Consider the following 23,905-nt stretch of genomic DNA (forward strand, 5'->3'; position numbering starts at 1 on the left):
AGAAAACCCCAAATGGGGTCATAAATAAAAAACAACTCAACACACGACTTCCTGAGCCAGATTTTTTTGTTTATACTTTGGTTCTCAGCCATGGTGACTTGAACCCTTTGCTCCTTCTCATGGTCTGATGTCCAATTCTTAAAGAAATAGCTTTTGACTTGGATCTCACATAATTTGCTCACATCAGCACTTGGCAACCAGTTCCCATTCTCACTTTAAAATGCCACACAGATTAAAAAAAAACAAACCTGAAAATATCAGTGAGGCCCTGTTTAACCATCACTGTTGCCCTTGTCTGAGACTCCGCTGCTGCAGCCTTTCATAGTCAAGTCCAGCTACCATGGAATCTCAGAAATGGAATGAGGCCATCTAATCTAACCTGTACCTGAAGAAGAATCCGCTCAAGAATGTAGCTGACGAACAGTCATCCAACTTTTAAAGACCTCTGAAGGGGAAAAAATCAATTCATTTTACTATTTTCAGACAACCTTACTTGTGAAAACGTTTTTCCTTATATTTGCCTTTTTGTAATGTCCACTCATTGTTCCTAGTCCTGCTCTCAATTGAAAAGAACAAAAATCTCTCTTTCCGCTTATAGATCTTTAAACACTTACGACAGCTGTCATGTTCACCATAAGTCTTCTCTTCTAGAGGCTAAATGTGTCCTATTCCTTCAATGAATCTTCCTGGACTCCCTTGGAATATAAATATATAGGTGTTCAAGAAGTGTTTTTATAACTTCTTGGCTCACATATCCATTTTGGATTTGTTGGGATTGTTGGTGGTGGTGGTATTGAACCTGTGACTTCATTGGTGTAAGGAATTCCAACATGAGGAAACCCCCTCTACTAGTGCAGGTCAACACTTCCTTTGCAACTTAGGGCCTTAGAGAGTTGGCTGGGATAGTGAGAGGTTAATTAGTGGCCTCAAGTAACACAATCGGTATCTTTCCCAATCGGAACTTGAACCTTAATTCCTGACTCTGGCTCTATATCCATGACATCACACTGCATATCCATTGTGAGTTATTAAGAGAAAGTCAGAAATGTCCTGGTTTATTCCCAAGCTGTGAGGATGTCATGAAGGATGACCTACTGTTCTATGAAACATTTCTTGGTTGTCACCATCAGGAACAGAGCCCTGGGAAGGATGAGATTTGATGCAAACCATGAGGCAATACTATTTTTGTTAGAATATAAATGGAAAGAAGCCTGGATTGCTGAGAAGATTTGAAAGTCAGTTCTGCCACTAACCAGTCATGTGACTTTGGGCAAAACCCTTAACCTCTGGACTTTGTTTTCTTCACTGTACAATAAGGGATTTGGACTACATGATCATTAAAGTCCCTTCTTGATCTATGTCTATGTGAATTTCTTTCTTTTTAGCATTTACTTACACTTAGACTAGGGAGCACGATCACATATGTGAATGTGCTCATTTTTATCCTTACACAGTAAAACCCCACCAGAATGACAGTTTTTTCAATCCATCATCTTCAGCCATCTTAATGATTCAGCTGAATTGACCATTAAACTGGGTGTTTGTGTTTGTCTTTGATTTTTGGGTTGAGTTTTTTGTTTTGTTTTGTTTTTGCTTTTCTTTGTATCCTCAGTGCTTCGCATAGTAGGGTTTAGGGTTGCAATGCAAAGGGAGAGGAAGAATGACAACAGATTGTGATCAGATAAAGGAATTGCAGAGTTCCTGAACATGAGAGTGGTGCATTTATGGGTGGCAGCGAGATCAAGGATGTGATCATCTTTGCATGTAGTTGAGGTGGTATGGAAAAATAGGTCATGGGAAAGGAGTGAGTTGAGGAATTGTAAGTTTAGGGTGTCTGAGGGAGTATCAATGGACATGCTGAAGTCATTTAGTATGAGGGCTAGAGCTGAGGAGGAGAGAAAGACTGAGCCAGGCACTGAACTCATTAAAGAAAGAAGGGGAATATCCTAAAGGTCAATAGAAAAGCCACCAAGATTTTGATCAGGTGGTGATATGGATTGAGTCCTTGAAAACAGGGATTGTGTTTTACCTTTCTTTATATCCCCAGGTCTTAGCACGGTGCTTGGTACATCATAGAAGCTTCATGTTGATTGACTGAGCGACATAGTAGGTGTTTAATAAATGCTTGTTGACTTGACTTGGCTTGCCCACAAAACCAGTCATATAGTAAGGAATGAAAATGATTGCCTGGGAGTGATAGATTTGGTGGTTAAATAAAAACATAGCCACAGATTTCTATAATTTGTATGATCCTTTCTTCTTCCCACCTTAGAAAGTGAAAAATGGTTCTACTTCCAGGATTACAGTTTAGGGCTAAGAAGAATCTTATCAAGAAACACTTCAGTGATAAATTCCTCCTGCCCATAAAAAATAGGCTGAATTTATCTAACCTTAAAATAGGCTAAATTTATCTGCAGTATCTGGCCTCTTCTTGGAAGTTACACTGCTAAATTATGTAGAGTTCTTGACTCCTGATAGCATAAACAACAGGCAGAAGAGTGTGTCATTACTCATTTTGTCTCTTATGCAAAAATCTACAATTTCCTTGCCCCAATTCATTTATGCATTCTTTTTCAGTAGAATTTGTTTCTTTGATCATTTAATTAGGCAACATTAGAGAAGAAGAAAATTTGGCGCTATTAACCATGGGGGCACAAAAAAAGATGTCCATGGTATTCAGCCAGAGCCACCAGGGTCATCTACATAAGAGGAGATTCATTTTGGCCTCTCTTATCTCCAGCAGGTTTGTAAATCTCTTATCTATGGCAATGTTTCTGTAAAAACAGGTCAACAGAATTTTTGCTATGTAAACACTTTGTTTTTCTGGGTTCTCAGGGATGAATGTGAATATGACCATTAAAAATAAACAAACAAAAAACCCTTCCACTGAAAGTCTATTCCAGCACCAAAGAAGTCATGGAACTTACCCCGGATTCTCAAACACCGCAACAATAGAGTCTCTCTACAAGGCAGGCTACAGATTGTATTTGTCCTAAGAAATTCAGCCTGGATGCACTGAACCTCATCACCAAGTTGGCTCCTAGCTAATGATTATTTTTATTTCCAGCAATTCATTTAAACGTCTAACTGAAGCATGGAGGGGTTATATTCTTCATTGGTATAGGAGATACTCCTCATTAAATCAAAATTTTTTTCAAGTATTGAAATTTGAAAATCAACTAACACATACTTCACATTATTTATATTAGTGAACTATACACTTATAAAAAGCAACTGCTAGAATTACTTACTGCAATAATTTCTAAACAATGTCCTTTAACTGCTAGGGTTGTTAGAAGTGTTCAATGAAGTGATAAAAATGTGTTAACGGTCCTGTCCTGCTAAGCATCTTTATGACAGCTCTAGAAATTCCCTTGGTTACTCACAGGGGCCACAAGCACGAAGGTCAGAGAATATGCATCTCTCGGTGCTGGGTGCGGGGGGAAGTCTCACCTCAGAAATGGGTCAGGCCCAGATCTTTCCATACCCCACAGATTTGATCTGTACTTTCTCTCTAGACAGAAGATAGCAAAGATTTTCTCACACGATTGCACCATTCAGGGGAGGGAAGGAGAAGGCTGAGAGTAGGCACACCAAGGAACAAATCATCCAAATTGTCATTTGTTCCTCGTTCTCAAAGAGGACCATGACATCAGGAAACTGATGCCATGACTTTCAAGTCAATTGGATTTAAGTGAGGGAGGGCTGTGCAAAGTCACCAGCCTCACCATCCAAATTAAAAACAAGAATATCTTTTAACATGTGTTGATTAAAACCCCCATACCTATGGGTGATAAAACTTATATGTGTGATGAGCAAGAGACCTTATTCTAGAGAGGCTTAAAGACAGACATGGATTTTGAGACACACATCCATTTTTAGTCAATGTTTCCCCAGTAGGTCATTCCCCAATAGTAGAGATCATCTTATTGAATTTTGCCTTCCTAAGTGTTTCAGGGATGATATTGTTTCCTACATTCTATTTTTCCATATTTTCAATTAACCAAATATGAATTATGTACTTTTTTGTTATCAAATGATAATACAAATAATGATAAAATGTAATTTGGGTGATCTTGAGATATATCTACAAGACCGGTTCCTAAACCTGCATCCCTTTTAAAAAAAGCATTGTGGGCATTAGTTCAGGACAATAAAGAAATTCAGATGCACTTCATGACTTGCTAAATATAGACAGTCCTAGGAAGCAATGACTTTTGACTCACTAGTGTTACAATTAAGATAAACTGAGAGGCTCTAACACTGAATTGGCCCGTATTTTTATTTTGTAGACTAAAAAAGAGCTTCTAGTTGTAACAACAGTAACAATAATACGCATTTATATAGAACTTGAAGTTTACAATAAACTCTTTCCTCACAATAATCTTGAGAGATAGAGGAAGTGGTATTATTTCACTTATTTTACTAATAAGGAAACTAAAGTTTAAATTCATTAAATAACTTGCCCAGAGGAACAGTAAGAGGGAAGAACACATCCAGCAGACTTTCTGCTATGCCATATACTAATGGTTCTCAAAGTGTGATCTAAGACCGCTAGGGGCCCTTAAGACTCAACTAGGGGATCTATGAAGTCAAAACTATTTTTCTAACACTTTTTGTTCAGTCATTTCAGCTATGTCTGACTCTTTGTGACCCCATTTGAGGTTTTCTTAGCAAAGACACTAGAGCAGTTTGCCATTTCCTTCCCCAGATCATTTTACAGATGAAGTAACTGAGGCAAACAGGGTCAAGTGATTTGCCCTGGGCCAAGCTAATAAATGTCTGAGGTTGGATTTGAAATCAAGAAGACAAGACCTGACATTCTATGCACTGCATCACCTAGCTGCCCCTTTTATAACACTAAGATATTTTAATTTCTAATGTGCTAAGTATCAATAGATGTAATCCGTATAGACAAAAGCTCTTTGAGGCCCTCGAAAATTTTTAAGAGCATAAACGGGTCCTGAGACCAAAAAGTTTGAGAATTGCTACCATGTACTATAGAATAGTACATAACTACTATAGGTAATATTATTAACAACATAGCCACCAGGGTGTTAATAAAGTGAAAAATCATTTTCATAACTACCTATTTCCTATTTACAATATCAATGAAGTTCATGCCATGTCATTTGGTAGAACTAAAAAATGTACTTGTATACTAAACTAATCCTCACCTGAACTGGAATTATTTTCCGCTAATAATAGAGGATTTCAAAGAAATAAGAACATGATATTATAAGACTAAAAGTATCACATATATTTATGTAGATCAACATTAGCACATAATTATGCCTTCTTCCTAGTGGTAGCATCAAGGGGAAGAAGCATACAATATCATTATGTGAGGCACAATCCAAAGAAGAACAGGTGTTAAAATACAAATGAGCCATAACATAATTATATCTTTCACAAAGTGTAGCCTTAGTAATGGCTTTGGAATTTTTTTAATTCCATCTTGGCATCTGTTTATGCTCAGAGCAAAGCTGCTTGAAGTCTCATCTATGTATGGCCTTCTATTATAAAGCTTTTGGACAGGGTTAACTTTCTGTTTAAGAAAAATGTAGACACATAACTGCCAAGTCCTTCGACTTAACAACTGAGTCCTTTAACTTCTGGGGTTTAGGGTCTTCTAAGAGAATGATTCCCTCTCCCCTCCCCAACACACATTAAAAAAAAATATGACAAATTCTAGGAGAGAATTTCCACCTAATCCAGTCCAAGAAGCATTTATTAAGTACCTGCTATGAGGTAATGCCCTTACAACAACAACAGCAAAGGATCATTAAATATAACTGACAGGTTCTGCAAATGATAGACTCCAAGGGCTATGTGACACTTAGTCCAGGTCTCACTTTCAAAGGGGAACTTGATTTGTTCCCAACAAATTATGTTTCATTCTGTCCTTTAAGGTGACCAAACGAGGACACTGCCATACTTTTAGTTTCTGTTGATATTTACAAAAATTGCTAGAGCAAATTCTTCATAATAAAAACACAACTTGTATATTTCACCATTAACGTGAAGTTTATACTGCCTTTCCCAGGGTCTGACAAGTCTTATAATCAGTGACTTTATTTTATTAGTAAAGGGTTAAATACTATTTTCTCCAGATATAATGGACATCCTTTCCCTTTTCTCTTCTGGAAAGATAAAAAACAAAAACTATCTTGTATATTTGAAGTTCATCAGCCTTAACCTTCTCTCCTACCAAAGGAAATGATCCCAATGCCTTTAATCTGTATCTCTTAATTTTTCTGAAAAAAAAGAAGTGGGTGTTGATTCACCTACTCTAGGCACTTCTCTTTCTTTCATGCTAGGCAAAGAGAGAGAAGATAGGCCAGTCAGGACACCTAGTTTCTAGTTCCAACTGTACCTAGCACTTACTAGCACTGTTACCTTGAGCAAACTTCTCTATGATCCAATTTCCTCATCTCTAAAATAAAGATATAGGACTAAATGATCAATAAAATTCCTCCCAGCTCTCAAATTCTCTGATTCTAGTACAAGGAGGAACAAACTAATATAAACATGTTAGTATTTAAGGAATGAATGGGGAAGAACAAAGCAGAGTGAATATTGCTATGAAGAGTTTAAGAATCAAAAAGTCCCTTCAATTTTTAAACAATATGCTTCCTAACACTGGGGCAAAGGGTAGGATGAGGAGGGATGGGGGCGGGGGTGAGTTGGAGCTATTGTCTTTCCTGCCAATTCAATACTATTTCTGAAGAGACAAAACCAGACATTGGTAGAATGGATTTGGATAGGCAGAGGAGAGAAGGAAAATCAATGCTGCTGAGGAACATCCATGAGTATGCACAATTCAGAGGTTGGTTTGGTTGAAACTATGGCTTTCTGATGGGGAGTAATGGAATAGGAAGATCGCTAAACTTAAAGTCAGGAGAGAACCAGGTTTGAGTCTTGCTTCTGAAGCTTTTTGTGGGATCATGGGGAAATCATTTAACTTCTGAGCATTGCTTTCTTCATCTATAAAATGAGATAAAAATAGTACCTACCTCAAAGGGTTGCTGCAAGGACCAAATGAAATTATGAATGTAAAATTCTTTGTAAACTTTAAAGTGCTATAAAAATGTTAGCTGTTATTATTAGTATAATGCAAGATGGGTTTAGATGAATAGGAAGGGGTCAAGGTCATATTATGGGAGGGAATACACAGCCAAACAGTCTTAACTATTGTGCGTAGGCAATAGGCAACAAAATAGGAAGATAATACATGCACAGTTAGATTCAACTCAACAAACATGCATTAATCAATTGCTAGTCAGTCAATAAACATTTATTAAGCACCTGGCACTGTGCTAAGTACCTTATGTTCTGTAAGACACAAGGCTAGACAGAGAGAGAGAGAGAGAGAGGAATAAGAAATGGCCCCCTCTCTCAAGGAATTTGCACTCTGGTTGGGGGAGAGAAGACATACAAAAATAAATATACTTAAAGGAATTATGCTGTTCCTTAGGTTCTGGTATAATAAATTCTTAATTTTCTTAAATTTAGATTTCAAGTCACCACAAGGAAATGGAAAAAATATTTAAGCAAATTCCTTCTCAACAAGATCTTAACTTTCAAAATCAAACTCACATTAAGATAAAACTAACCTTTTTTTTTAAAAAATGTACCCATGTTTTACTTACATATTAAATAGAAAATGAAAAGACCTTCTCAAAAAATATATAATGTTTAATTTTCCAAATCACAACAAAACTGGAAAGGAAATCTCTTTAACACCATCTCGCAGCCAGGGACAATCCCTATCTGCAGTTAATATTTTCCTTACATTTTGTTTTATTTCCTGATCTAAGCCTTAATTGGCTGAAAAATTGAGCCAATATATTTCTAGGCTGTCTGCTTGCAGATAGATAGACAGATAGATAGATAGATAGATAGATAGATAGATAGACTGATAGATAACTACATAGATAGGCATTGCAGTCCTTTTGAGTCAACAGCTAAGGAAAAAAAATCATATCAGAGATATGAACTTCTCTCACTCATCCTAATGAGATGTGTTTGGCTTAAAACACAGCTGAACTAATTAATCACCAGTACCTCAAAACGTCCAAGCAAGACATGCCTGGCTCATAACCGCTAAAGATTTGTTGTAGGCTTTGATGAGGTCTATTTTTAATAGATCACTAAAAGGTCCCAGAAGCAAATGAAAATATACAAAAACTATGTAAAAACTATCTGCATGGATATCCAAATTATATGTCAACTGTGTATGCATTTTTCACAGTGTCCTCACAGGAACATATATACACATGAGGTCTCCTTTGTGAAGAAAGAACAGTAAAACTAAGGGACACGAGAAAGGGTAACAGAGTTTTCTCTTACCTCCCTAATTGCTATTTCAGGAAGAAACCTTTATTTCCCTTGTTCTCTTCTGTATACGCAGGGCTTAAATGGGAAAGGATTTTTGAAGGTCTTCAGATCTGGTTCTTTTTAGTAGATGCCAGACCCTCTAACAATAAAATAATAATTTAGATACAAGAGATAATAAACCCATTCGCTGGCATGAAAAATAGAAAGAAAAGGAATCAGGTACTTAAAAGAAAACTACCTGAAATGTCAAAATGAAATGTTTCCTCTTCATCCCATGGCTTTTAAAATTTGTTCTATGCCTTGTGGAAGAAATTTTATATTGACATTATTCCAGAGAGCCTATAAAATAACAGTTGTAAACTGGACATAATTCTCAACCATGGGCATCTCCAGCAAACAAATAATGAAAGATATGTTCAGGACCAAGGGAAAGGAAAGGTGAAAACAGAGATAGTAAAAATGCATCTTGGGCTGAAAAGATTGCTGAATGTTCCTACTGGATGTTTTTAATGTCCCAGTCTTTCAGTAAATGGCCCATACTTCCTTTAAAGAAAAGAAAAAAATCACAGTCCATCTAATGCTCATAGCAAGAGTTCTTCAGTTAACTTAAACATAGAATAAATTTTTGCTGCTTAAAAAGCCCACCTTTTTACCTCCCAAAATCAAAACAAAAAATCAACCATTCTAAGACTGTCATAAATGAAAGTTTCAGAAAAATCATTTATTATAGAAATCTTTGGACAATTTCAGCAAGGTCTATAGAGTATTTAATCATTTTTGTAAAAACAATGTCCCAAAATTTATGATAAAACTTAATACGTTTTAGATCAATTCTCTTTACCTGCAACCAATAGGCCTCCACCCAATGCAGTCATATTCCTACACAGTCATCTCCTCCAAGATTTCTTCCCTGACCAACTCTATGTCATTTCCATTACTCCCCTACATTTTGACCCCAGATATATAAATGGTTTAAGCTACATTATTATAAACTTATTACTATTCTCTAGATATTAATATTCAGTACAATACAGTACAGTAAATTATTGCTCTAGCTGCACTACAAACTCAAGAGACTTCTATGGGCCTCTCCAAAGCACACAGTATATATCAATAATTCTTTGTTAACTGAATGACTGTAGCTTTTTAATAGAATTAATTTGTATTTTATCTAATATCTTTTAATGGAATAACATTATATTATATAAAATGTTAATTAGTAGTATGAAACAGTATATTTCCTCAGATTAAAAAAAAACAACACTACCTGGAAAGAAAACTTCCATATAATTTCATCTTCAAGGGCCCTTCCAACTCTAAAATCCTATGATTCCTTTGAATCCATCCAGTGAGCATTCAGTTGTTATACATATGGGTCATGAAATTTACAAATCAGTAATTAACCAGATTAAAAAGTGCTAGATGTCTAAAATGAAATTATCTCATCTCCTGACTATGAAATAGATTTAAATCTCATGCCATAGATTGAGTTATTCTGCAAGGGCACGAACATTCTGGTATGGTTATTTGGTAAGGAAGAGAAATAGATCGTAAAGTCCCTAAGTGCATTTTGTTTCATCTGCCTCTAAGATCAGAAGGGTACCTCTATTTGCCAGCTCATTCACCTTGGACTTGATTCATCCTTTCTGAAAAATTCAAAAGAATTCAAGTTAGTAATGTTTGAGTTAAAGAGATAGATGATGAAATAGAGCTCTCAGTATAGAATCAGAAAGACCTAGTTCAAATCCAGCCTCAGAAATTTATTAGTTGTGTGACCCTGGATAAGTTACTTAACCTCTGTTTGCCTCAGTTTTGTCATCTATAAAAAAAATGCAGCATGTGGGGTGAAGATAATAATAACACCTACCTCCCAAACTTGTTGAGAATAAAATGAGATGTTTGTAAAGCGCTTTTCAAAACTTAAAGTACCATGTAAATGTTAGCTAGTACTAACAAGATACCATTCTATTTCTATCTATTTATTCAATTCTTAAAGGATCTGTGATTTCATTGATGTTCATCTTACCTGCACTAATGAAAACCACAACCATGACTGCCTTGGATGGTTGATTATGACTAAAACATTTTATCAGCCTGTGGCCATCCTGGTAATGAACCTCTCCAAATGTGTCTGGGATGCTCCTCAGAGATGACAAATAGTCACTGGGCCCATACCCAAAGTCTTTCCAATTTGATAACATCTGCAGCCAGAGCTTATAGTCTATTGGCTCAGTCTTCAAGGACCCAGTGCCATCTTCATGCCACAATGAAGTATCAGAAGACCACTTTAGACAATATTCTTTAAATTAACTGAACAGAGCTTTGGAGAAGGAAATATGCATGAAGTATTCTTATCTCCTTATCTTTTACAGCTGGAATTTTTTACATGGACACAAATCTTAGTGTTGAAACTTCTAATAGAAATCTTAGAAAAATGAGGAATTATATTTGTTGATAACCACAAACCGCTTATAGAAATTAAAAGACCCTAACTTTCAATAGCAGTATACCTCTATGAAGTGTGACACTCATTTTTGCATTATTCCCACTTTTTGAAGGAATAGGTTTCTTACTCTTTCTTGCTCTTTTTATTCATATAACATGTACTCCTTATTTCTGGTCAGTGGTAATATTTTAAATAAGAAAGAAGTTCATTTAAACAAGAACATACTTTGAGTGAATAAGAGTCTAAATTCAGGAGGATAAAATAGCACTTACAAATCTCAATGTAACAAATATGAAAAAAAAAGATTTTATTTAAAACACCAGGCAGGCAGGCTTTGTGGTATAGAACTTTATTTTAAAAGGAAAAATGTATGCTTTCCTTAATAGATAAAGATGATGCTAATGATTCAACTTGAGCAGGCCCTGAGCAATAGTGTGGCGTTAAGTGGAAGGAGTCAGAATTACTTACTAACCTCTTCATCCTCATCATCCTCATCTGTAAAATGAGAATAATGGAAGCACCTACCTCCAAGGACTTAGGATAAAATTAGATAATATTTGTAAAGCCCTTCATAAAATGTAAAATGCTAAAAAAATTTCTAGTTATACTTATAATAATTATTATTAATTCAATTCTCTTGGTAACAGTTTCCTCATATGCAAAAAGGGCATAATGGTGCCTGTACTTCCTACCCTTTGGTACTAATGTGACAAAGCTGCTCTGAAAACCATAAAGCAGCATGAGCCTTGTCATTATCACATAAGCATAATGAGCTACTGTCATTATTATGTATCCTGGATTATTTTCTTTTTTCTTTTTTTTTAAGACTGGGTCTCCCTTCTTGTCCAGGCTGGAAATGCAGTTCTGATCAGCACAGAAGCTTTGACCTGCTCCATTTCCAGTTTTGGGCTGGTTCTTCCATCCTTGGGCGACCTATTGGTCCTCCTCGCTCCCAGGGGCTCACTATACTGAGGCCAGTTTTAGGGGAAACATGCAATAAATTTAACCTACTGCAGCTCAAAACTTATGAGGTCAAGCAATCCACCAGCCTCAGCCTCCCCAGTAGCATATCGCCATTCCTGGAAATTGGAGTTGTTCTTCCAGTAGTGACAATGGATTATGGTCAGCTAATTCTCACTGGTGCTAACTCCCCCTGGCAAAGAACAAGGCAAGCTCATTGGCTTTTTGCTACAGTACTCCTGGAAAACATTGTCTCTTTTATTCTTTATCTGAATCCAGAGAGTTTTCTAAAGCTCCATTCAGGACATATCTCTTCCATAAAGATTCGTCTAAACTAAGCTGTCTTCTACCTCCTCTGAACTCTTCTATAGCATTTATTTTCTGTATCAATCATGTGACAAATACTGTCTCATTGTTGGTTATCTTTTTATTTTTAAAGGTCTTGTATTTTCAAATAGATTGTAAACTCCTTGAGGGCAAAGACTAGGTCTTATTCTTCTTTATATCTCCTATACCCCTTAGCTATGTCACTTTCATGCGCTATATTTACTGCTTGATGAAAGGTTGAATACCTAACAAATACATCTATGGTTAATGGATCTACATTTTCATGTGTGGTTATCATTCTTGCTATTTAAGTCAGTCATTTTGAAGAGAGAGTCTCAGTGAGTAATGAGGATTAAGTAAGATAATTGATGTTAAGGCTCTTTGAAAAATGAATTCAAGAGTACTGAAAGACTTAGAAACTCTGATCGATGCATTGACCAATCAAGATTTCAGAAGGATGCTAGTGAAGCATTTCTCGCATCTCCCTACAGAGAGGTGACAGACTAGAGGTTTATGCAGTGGACAGCAATCATATTTTTCCATATGACAATTGTGTTGATTTGTTTTGCTTTGTTTGTTACAAGAGGGGATTCTTTGGTAAGGGGAGTTCGGGGTAGTTTCCTCATATAGAGAGCCTGTGGGAAGTAATAGTAATGTTTTTTAGAAAAAGAAATAGATGAAATCAATAGCTCCAGTCAAAACAATAGCTTTCATTCTTAATCATTAATCACAGAAACATCATTTAGAGAAACCAGGAAACATCTGCCCCCATCTAGCACTCAAGACATACCATAATGTTTTAGAAAACTTAGGCAACATGAGTCACTGATTCAAATCATCCCAAGAGAAAGTAATGCTGGGAAGGAGCATTATATGCCAGATAAATACTACAGCAGATAGGATAAAGTAAATTAGATTACTGAGGATTTTGGTATTGACTTGAGAGCTTCCAGTGAGCCTGGTATAATTTGTATTAGATTTTTCTTGTCCAGGTACAGGTTTTCTTATTCTCCTCCTTAGAAAGAACTTGGGTTCACTGACCACATTTATTAACTGATGGGATTTTGAAAGAGATATTAAGTAAGTAGAATTGTTTCATTTGCTACTCCTGCACTGGTAATGGCAGTGTCCTGATGAATATTTCTCAAATGTGAATTACTACAGTAAAATACCTCCACAGAACAGCCGTAGTCACTGAAGCTTACTAATATTCATTCTCTGATTCTTTCATCTTCATTAAATGTTACTACAAATTCCTCTCACTGACAACTGAAAACTTTCACAGATTTCACCAACAAGACCAAAATCATTTAGTGTGGGCTTCTCTTACTAGCTTAATCTTATCTCTCTCTTATATATCTGACCTTGCATCCATTCTCTCAACCAATGCTGTATTCTCAGAAGAAAAGATGGACTCTCCATCTCTAAATTTTACACATCCCTCTCCAACATATTCACTTTCTCTCTGGTTATTGATTTAATCCTCAATATCTTTAAATATATTCCAGTTTCCTCTTTCTAAAACCCAGACAAAAGAAAAATATTTCCTTGTTCAACCGCACTTTCTAACTACTCTCCAGCTTCAAAAATGATTCCATAGTCTCTAGAGTGGGAGACTTGAATAGCAGTGCAACTGACAGAACAGAGATAGTGGGAGTGGAGAGTGGGCTGTGTGTGGGCAGTGGTAAATGATGAGTTCAGTTTTCAACATGTTGAGAATGAGGTGATAGAATGGGTGGAAGTTATAGAGAAGCAGATTTAGGCTATAGGTAAAGAAAAGTTTCCCAAATTAGAGTCATCTGAAATTGGAATGGTCTTTCCTCCCTCACTTTAGGTCTTCAAGCAAAGACCATATAACTACTTCATTATATTGACAGGGGGATTCTTGTACAGCTACACATTGGACTAGATGGTTCTTACAGTCTCTTTCAGTTCTGAGATTCCATGATTCAAGGTCCTTTAGGCACCTGAAAATATAGGAGATGGAAATTCTAAAGTTATTTTTTGTAGGGCTGATTGTTGAAGATGAGAGAATGCTTTGACTAAGAGATTATAAAGGGTGGAAGATTGCATGTTACACTGAAAAAGAGAGTTGGGTTTGATGTCAAAACACCTAGGTTCAGATCCTGGTTCTGACACTCACTAGCTGCAAGAACTCGGGGATTTCATCTCATCTCTCTAGACTTCAGGCCTATCTAGAAAAATGGGTGAAATGGTCTCTAGAATTACTTCCTGGGCAACTCTAGAGCTATGATCTTATGACTAAACTTGAGGGAGCAGCCATAATCAGGTACTGAAAAGAATAAGGAGAACTTGAAAAGAAGGAAGAGGAAAGCAAGTAAGAAGAGGAGAGGGCAAAGAAAGTATATGTCATAGCAGCCAGGGAAAAGGAATTCAGGAAAGAAGTTCAGGGACAGAGAAGATGCCATTGGATTTAGCAATGATGAGATAATTTGTAGTGTTTAAGTGAGTGGTTTGGAGAAGCAGAATGTGCAAAGGAGGCTGGACTTGGCATTAGAAGACACAGGTTCAAGTATCACTCGTGATTTGTTAGCCATGTGATAGCATTATAATATAAGATCACTAGAGATTTAGTTATTGACTCTGAGAGCAGCTAAGAATCCCAGGGTCAACAGAATTATATTTTTCTAATTAAGGCGAATTAAAGAATTAGAGTGTTTGGGGGTCTGGGGATGGAATTTAGAAAGTGGAAACTTGAGCATGTTTAAATGAAGAAAGGAATAAACCAATGATGAGGAAGAAAATAAAGATGGTGGAGAGGAATAGGACAAACTTAGAGTGGGCAAGTCAAGTCACAATTTCTTTTGCAAAATGGGGATAATGATACTTACCTGGCATACCCTGGTGTGTTAGGAAACAATATTTGAACTTGCAAAGTGAAATGTAAACATGAGCTATTATTATTATTCTAATGTATTTGAGGATTGAAACCAGAATGCAAGGGGTTCAGAAGACAGAGTGACAGAAAAGAAAGGTACCAATATGGAACACAGAGTTTGAAGGAAAAAAGAATAAGCAGTGGGAAGGTAGTTGGGGGTGGGTGGTGGAGTGGGGCAGGGATAACAAAAATCAAGAGATATTTTTAAAAAGGGAGAAACCACTATGCTTGAAGGCAAGAAGAAAGGATGCCCTGAAGAAAGAAGTAGGAAGGGTCCAGAATACAGATGGAGGGGTTAGATTTAAAGAAAAGAACCTTTCTCCAAAATTAAAAGAAAATTAGAAATCCAAGACAGTGACATATTAAGGTAAAAAAGAAAACAGAGAATGTTTGGAAATTGGAGGACTCATGCTAATTGGGCTCAATATTTTTCATATAGTAGGACCAAATGCTGATCATCCAGTTATCTGTTCTTTTTGCTTTTCCTCAGTTCCTGAGTTTGGGATGTATTCTACCACTATCTTCTTATGTGACTTTGAACACAGGTTACTTAATCTTTCAAAGTTGAGGTTTTATCATTTGAAAAATAAGTTCTTAGACTACATGACCACTGAGGTTCTTCCAGTTTTAACATTACCCATTGTAGGATTATGCACTGGCTTTGTTCTCTACTTGCTTCATGGAGGTCTGTCTTTTCTTCCCAATTAGACCCTAAGTTCCTTAAAGGTAAGAAGAAGTGCCTTGAAGCCACTACGCACTTAATCCATTAGATTGTGAGGTCCTTAAGAGCATGGGCTGTTGTTTACCTTTCTTTGTATCCAAAGCAGAGTGCCTGGCACATAGTAGGTGCTTAATAAATGTTTTGTGACTCCCTGACTAATAAATATTTGCTGAATTGAAGTACTCAAAAGGGTATCTCAACTTCTTTTTTAAAGACTGTAGGATCTAATATTGGACCTACAACAGGTATGATAGATAGGTACAAAGATTTTATTTAATGAATGAAGATTTTATACTGTCACATTGCATCTACCACCATGAGCATAACTTCATATTTTCATTTATATTACATAAGTATTGGTTTTGGAGTAGATAACTCTAGACCATTGACTATAGCCAAGTCAGGCCTGGGATGATACTTCAAAATGTCTCCTTATCTCTTTACCACAACAGCCCCTTTGCATTTTGGCATCTGGAAATATCCACAGCTTGGAAGCCTAAGTTGATTGTCCATTAATTTCTACAAAAGAAAACACTTTTTAACAATTGCATAGAATTTATTAGCTGAAAAAAAACTTTTTAAAAATCTTTTTTGCTTGACTATGCATATTTCTTACAAATGCTTTGTTTTTCCTTTCTTTTGTCAATGGTGGTTGGGAGGGCAGAGAGAGAAAATCAATTTCTGTTCATTGAAAAAAATTAACAAGAGCACTTATCTGCCAGAAAGAAATTGGAATGGGAGTCAGGATACCTGGGTCTTGTCCCAGTTCTGTCACTAATGAGCTGAATGACCTTCCAGAAATTACTTAACTTCCCTAAAACTCAATTTCCTCATCTGTTTAAAAAAAGCAAAAACCCAGAGAGATATCAAAAGCTGAACTATTCCTCACAGAGTGGGTGATAGGGTTAAGCTAGATAAGGTATGTGAAATATCTTTAAAGTATGAAGTTACATATAGTGTATTATCTGCTTTACATTTTCTGAGATAGAGGTGGATATGTCCCCCTAGAGACAGAATCACTGTGAAGGGTTTTAGATTAAAAGAGTCAGCTCACCAAACAAGGGAAACCTATGCAGTCCAGATTTTTTTTTTAGTACCAAGCCATTCTTGCATACAGGACATACTCTTCCCCAAGGGTAAATAAACTGTGCTTGTACAATCTAAAGAAGGGCAAGAATAGGAAGCGATAAAGGAAAATCAGCGCTTAGGGCTTAGAGCTGGAAGGGACCTTGGAGGTCATATGGTCCAGTTCTCAGATAAGGAAACTGAAGCCCAAAGACATGAAGTGAATTACCCCAGTTCACATGTATAATAAGTACCGGAGACAAGATCTGATCCTATGTATTCTGATTCCAGATATACTGACTCTTTCCATTAAACTGTGTTCTCTCTTGACCAATGGCATTTTAATGTAGTAAGTACAGTCAATGGAATTCTATTTAAGATCATAGGAAGCAGAATAACTACAGAGAACAATATTTCCAAAAACTAGATAACATTTAACAAGATTTCCTAGACCAGCTCACTTTGAGAATTTTTTCTGAAATGGAAATTCATTATTATAGACAATGTATGTATACACACACACATACATATAATTGGAAATATATACATTTGGGGGTGCTAAGTGGCACAGTGAATAGAGTGCTGGGCCTGGAGTTAGGAAGACTCATCTTTGTGAGTTCAAATCTGACCTCAGACACTAGCTGTGACCCTGGGCAAGTCATTTAACCGTGTTTGCCTCGGTTTTCCCATCTGTAAAATGAGCTGGACAAAGATATGTCAAATCACTCCAGTATCTTTGCCAAGAAAACCCCAAATGGGGTCATGAAGAGTCAGTCATGATTGAAATGACTGAACAACAATATACATGAACACATATATATATATATATATATATATATATATATATATATATATATATATATATATATATATATGGCTATCTGAATAAGGAACCAGTGAATATAGAGAATAGAATTTATTCATCTAATCAACCAATTCTAAGGAAGAAAAGTCAACTCATAAGCAATCAAGGGAATGAGGAAAATGCAGGGAAGGAAAATGAATGCAAATAATGCTACAGGGCTACGTGATGCTAAAAGCCATTTCAAATGTAGAGGGGAAAAAACTGAGAAACCTACAGTAAAAACATGAACTCATACTCATTACTTGCCTTAAACATCTCCATCACCTCTTCTAGAAAGGAAAGCTTTCTGTGGGAATAAGGCTACCAACTTCAAAGCACTAGATTGCTAAATCTAAATCCCATAGGTTTTGATCACCTCAAGAAGATGGTTTTAATCCTCTAGTCAAAAAATATAAATTATCTTGTCTTCTTCATAATCATAGACTTTAATTATTAACTGTTTGATTTCCCTTTTCCAAACAGGATAGCTTCATCTATTACCAAGGGGAAGTCTTAACAGCATAATTGAATATGCTATCTACGTGATGCAGGTTGTTACACACATAAGCTATTTGCTTGAAAAAGAGTACATATGATGAATTTGTCCATAGGAGGAAAAAAAAGATTAATTTAAAGAATGAGGCTTTCATCCTAACCTCATAAACATTTCGGAACCATCTATTTTTGCCAGTCAAAGATATGGAGCTGAATGGTGTAAGAGCAGACTGTGTAATTATCCAAGGATATGGCATGGCAAATCTCCAAAATAAAATTCCTAATTTTAAAGGAGAAAAAGCACTTTTTCCCCTCTTCATATCTTAATCTTCCAACAAAAACTTCCCTGTTCCATTCTGCTCCCCTCTTCAAGGTCATCCATCATCAGCACAACATCCTAAGGAAAAACCCTAAAAGAAAAATGTAGCCTAGACTTGCCAGATCTTGGCTAGCATAAAATCCACTTATCAAAGGTGTTCCTCTGCAAGATGGACAGCTGTCAAGTGCCAAGGGGTCAACATTACTTTATATGTACACAGCCACATTAGCAAGCCCATTACCTCTGTTCCCATTAAGTATTCTGATAACACCATGAGCTCTATGAGCTCAGCTTAACATTTAAGCCTGCAGCAAACCCATAATTGCACAAAGCTTTCCAAAATGTTCAAGCTAATTTTAACCCTATGGAATTTAATTTTAAAACTGAAGGAAGAAAAAAAATTATACTGCAGCTATGTATTTTTTCAACAAATATAGTTTCCTGTTCCCTTTGCATGTTCACCTTAAAAATATGAAGAGGAAAGTTTCAGACAATGTCTCTTTTTTTTAAAAAAAAAAAAAAAAAAAAGAAAAAAAGAAAAACAAATTACTGTATTCTGAACAATCCTAAAATATTTCCATGAGAAATTTTTTACACAGGTCATTTTAGCAGTGTATTTGGTCAACAGTGTAGCCAGATAATTGAAAACAACATATATGGTGGTGCATGATGTGGAGTTGCTCTGCTAGATAGCTTTTCTCCTAATGTACATTTTTTTTATTTTCTTTTTTGCCAAAGGCTTTTTCTAATGTTCAAAAATGAATACAGATAACATTCCCATAATAAAGCAAATAAAGGAGAAAATAAAAGGTAAATTAAGTACTCTTGCAACACACAAATTCACCTTTCAATTTGCTTGAGATATAAACACTATTTGTATACCTGAGTATTAATACCTAATTCAAAATTCACTCATTCTTAAAGTTTGTGATTGAAAGGTAAATTGTAACTTGGGAAATGATCTTTATATCACTTTTGAAAGAGAAGTAACCCAGAAGCAGCAGAAGCTGCAGTCCTCAGACATTGGAGACTAAGTGGATTTTATGAAAAATTAAATTAAAATGTTCTGTATTTCAAAAGAGAAGTGGAAAAAACCAAAGGTGAGTATTAAGACAACATCTCAAAATGTTAATATATCCTAACTATCTTCCCTTCAACAAGAAATTATCTCATTTTATTTTCTGTCAAAGGGCATTTCAGTCCCAGCTTTTAGGGTGAGCTATGCTTCTGCCTGGGAAGTATCTGCAGTGTATAGAACAAATCAGAGAAGGAGAAACAGTGCCAAAAGGTACTTAGGAGGAAAAAAAATGGTATGAGTACAGAGCCAAAATCTTTCCCTGCTGGCCACCCCAATGCTCCAGTCACCCAGCTGCTCCCACCCTCTATATTTTACTGCACTCAGCATTTCACAATTTTCTGTTTAAACCAATAGTTAGAAAAATGACTCTCACAAAGCTACCATACACATGCACACATGCACACGCACACGCACATGCACACACACACACACACACACACACACACACACACAATCTTAAACTGTCACTGCACTGCTAAATCACAATTTCCAGCAATAATCTAATACACCACAGGGGCACTAAGCCAATCAGCCACCCCTTCTGCCCCACCTTCACTTAGGAAAACCTGCTCAGGAGCGACCAACCTGACCCAGCTCAGGCTGCTCACGCATGCAAGCTGAATACGCAAATCTATTTGTTATTTCCCCTCACAGCATGCGTGTCAAAGTGAAAAGCATGAGAAATGGGGATACGCAGGAATTCCCAGCAAGATTTCCCCGTGCCCCCTGCCCCCACAAGTGATTCCCTGCAAAGTCTCTCTCTCTCTCTCTCTCTCTCTCTCTCTCTCTCTCTCTCTCTCTCTCTCTCTCTCTCTCTCTCTCTCTCTCCCCCTCCCACTCTACCTACAGAGTGTACGTTCTCCCCCTCATCTACATGCAAAGCATGCTAGCAGAGGGTCCTCTCTTCTCCTCCCCCAGCCCCACAGGTACCCCTAACGTTTCCTTATACCCTATCCATCATCCTCACGCTTGTAAGCGCACAAGCATCCTCACGCTTGTAAGGAAAAAGAGCTTGTGAGCTTCTCATTCCTCTATCCTTGCAATAGCTTTCTCTATGCATCTCCCCCCCCCATTTCTTCTCCCTCTCACCTACTCTTCTTTAGCCTTCCTTCTCCTCCCTCCCCCACTTGCCCATCCTAGCAAGGCTCTAGCTGCTCCATTCCTACCTACCGAGTACCCTACCACCTGCACCCCCTTCTCTCACACAGCCTAGTTGACGGCATCCCCTTCCCCCACTATGCTTCTCCCGGGTCCTTCCAGGTGAGGATGAAAAGTGTGATGCTTACAGTTCGCAGGAACTGTATCTCATCCTCGCCCTCGCCCCCATCGGCCATGGTTCCGCTCCTCAGCCGGGGAGCCGGCTCCTGTCTCTTGATGAAGCCTGGTGGTGGCTCTCTCGCTGCTGCTGCTGTTGCTGCTGCCGCCGCTGCTGCTCCCGTTGCTGCTGCAGCTGCCCAGAGTTGGGGAGCGGGAGGGAGAGTGGGAGGGGAAAGCCGGGCTGCTCGGTGCGGAGTGAGGCAGTCACCACCCCCCCTGCAAAGAGGAGGAGGACCAAGAGGAGGAGGCGGCGGAGGAGGGGAGGTAAGGAGGCGGGGGCGGGGCGGGGAGCAGCAAGCTAAGGGAGATGACACCGCTCCGCGCCGCACAGTGGGGAGAAAGTGGGGGAAGGGAGGGAGGAATGGAGGGAGAAGGGATCAGGGGTCCGGGGAAGGAAGAAGGGAGCCCGCCCAAGCAGCCCCAGCCTCTGCTTGTTCCTCTCCAGGCACCGGCTGGCAGCAGGTTGACGAGTCTGCCCGGGCTCCTCTGTTCAAGTGCAAGGAGCCAGAAGGGATGTGATTAGTGATGCGATGGGGGTGGGCGGGGTGGAGCTCTTCGGCTCCCCCACTGCTGCAGGTAATCTGCAGACAGTTCTCTCTGCAAGCCAAACCTGTGGGCTAGCGCCCCTTACTGGTGACTACATGTATGTGAATGCATAACTCGCGTGTGCACACACACCCGCATACCCAGGGAACCAAAGCGACCTATATCGTCAGGCTACTGATCCCTACACTAATGCAGTGTATGCTTAAAATCCTGGACGCAGCGGATATTTTTTCCGCCTTCGAACACTCCGACTGTAAATTACTTAAGGAAGTACAAAAGAACTATCTCTGATTTGGGCCCACTAGGGGAATTTAAAACTTCTCTTAGAAGCTATTCTACTCTCAAGGTACAATGTACGTCCACCTCTCTTTTCAAATATAATCCATACTATGGGCATCCTTTGGATATACAGTGTGCTATATACTCGTTATCAAGATTATCTGTAATCCGCTTTAGATAAAGCTAAAGCTGAGGAAATTGTCATTATGAGTATTGTAATTTTATTTTCCTCCTGAGAACGCAAATCATTTTGCAACAGATACATGTTCCATCTATATCCTATACTTTCTAATACTATAACACTCACATATCTCCTCTATGTGACAAGAAGAGATTACCATCTCTATATTAGTAAAACTGAGACAGTGAGCAAGGCTAAGAATTTAAATAAGAAAAAAAATGTTTCCTCCATTCATGTACCAGAGCCTTTCCCATTTAAAAATACTGTAAGTGGTAACTATCCTTCTACTTTGTTGTAAATATACATATATGTATATATATATATATATATATATACACACATACATACATACACACACATACAGAGAGAGAGAGAGAGAGAGAGAGATCACCTTGCACCTAGATTTCTCTTTAGGTATATAGGGAAGAATACTGGATTTGAAACCAGATGATCAGGTTCAAATTCTTACTTTTCCACTCACTACCTGTGCGGGCTTGGGCAAGTAATTTAACCTCTCTCTCTCCTCTTAGATTCCTTAAATGTACAGAGAAAGTTGGACTACATGTTCTCAGTAGTTCACTGTATTAGATCAAAGAAAATGTACAAAAATATTGCTAGCAGTTCTTTTTGCTATTGGAAATTAAGAGGGTGCCTACCAGTTGGGGAATGGCTAAACAAATTATGGTACAAAATGCAATGGAATATTACTGTGTTCTAAGATATGCTAAAAGCAAGCTTTTAGAGAAACCTGGGAAGACATATATGAACTGATAGAGAGTGAAATGAATAGAACCAGGGGAACAATTTACACAAGAACAACATTGCATAGAAGAACAACTTCGAAAGAACTTAACACTGATTAACACAATGAACAACCATGATTCCAGACCACTGACGATGAAGCATCAACAACTAACAGAGAGATGATGGACCCAAGATGCAAATATAGTCAAGGTGGAAATTTGTTTTGCTTGGCTATGAATATTTGTTGACAGAGTTTTTTTTTTTAATTGCCTGTGGAGGGAAGCAAAAGAAATAGGAGAGAAAAAAGAAAAAAAAAAAGAAAGGTCTATTGAAGCATCTTTTTTTAACGTACAGAAGCATAAACAAGGCCAGAAGGGATCACAGACAAGTAAAACAGCTTTGTAAGTTATATGTTGAATGTATTATATTTAAGAGAAAAATAAACTAGTGTAGCCAGAATGGACTTTGTTTTCTTTGAATAACTCAGCTTGCCTCGTTGAGCTTCCCTGGACGCTGGGGCTTGCTCTTCCGGGACAGGACCAGAGCTTCCTGTGTGATGAGTCGTGGCGCTGGCTGAGGGGAGGTGTGTTAACGTGGTCTACGCTGGAGGAGGGGCCAAGTCAAGAACCAATCGGCCCTGGTCGTTCAGGCGGCACTTGATGATGTCAAAAACTCTATAAGAGGGGAGAGGACAGCTTGAAGATCCTCCTTTCCTTTTCCGGTTGGAGCCAGAGACACCTACAGCCGAAGCTGAGCTGCCGGTAGCAGAGCTGACTAGAGGCTAGTGGGTAATCTTCTTACCGTAGAGGGGAAGCATGTATACGATTTTGCCTTATACCATCTCGCTTCTCTGTGGCCTCCTGGTTACCCTTATAAGGCGGACTTATTGGGCCTGGAAGCTTTTGATGAAAATATCAAAATGGGGATGCTGGTTTGTGGGCTTGTTATTGTGGAGTGTAAATACATGCTTTAGTTCTCCTGCCTTCTGCCTAGAGAATTCCTTATATCCTGCGGTGCCGGACCTTTTAGGCACATATGAGATTCTCTTTGAAATCATAAATTCTGCCTTCCTAATATAACTATACACAATAGAGATTTTCTGTACAGTCCTCTTCTTTTATTCTAAAAATGGAAATGTCTATTTTGTTTTTGTTAAGTTCAACAATATTTTTCAAAAATTTTAAGGGTTCGCTACACACACACACACACACACACACACACACACACACACACACACTCACACTATGCTAGTGCCCCAGCAACCTGACCCTGCTTCACTCTTTACTTCTGGCCATGCTACTCAGGCACAGTAATCAAATAAACATTACCATGATCCCTGCAACT

At 37.8% G+C, this 23,905-nt stretch overlaps 1 protein-coding gene across 4 annotated transcripts in view; it reads right to left on the minus strand.

Annotated features, from left to right (window-relative positions):
* RYR2 (ryanodine receptor 2) overlaps window positions 1–21,155 on the minus strand; it is an 828,134-nt gene extending 806,979 nt beyond the window's left edge. For all 4 annotated transcript variants that reach the window (XM_036753924.1, XM_036753927.1, XM_036753925.1 and 1 more), the window contains exon 1: window positions 20,781–21,155. In XM_036753924.1, the coding sequence (XP_036609819.1) occupies window positions 20,781–20,828 (48 nt within the window). In that variant the 5' untranslated portion in view covers window positions 20,829–21,155. The remainder of the gene's footprint in view (window positions 1–20,780) is intronic.
* Between the last annotated feature and the right edge of the window lie 2,750 nt (window positions 21,156–23,905).

The sequence above is a fragment of the Trichosurus vulpecula genome, chromosome 4 (assembly GCF_011100635.1).
Source record: "Trichosurus vulpecula isolate mTriVul1 chromosome 4, mTriVul1.pri, whole genome shotgun sequence".
Taxonomy (NCBI): Eukaryota; Metazoa; Chordata; class Mammalia; order Diprotodontia; family Phalangeridae; genus Trichosurus; species Trichosurus vulpecula.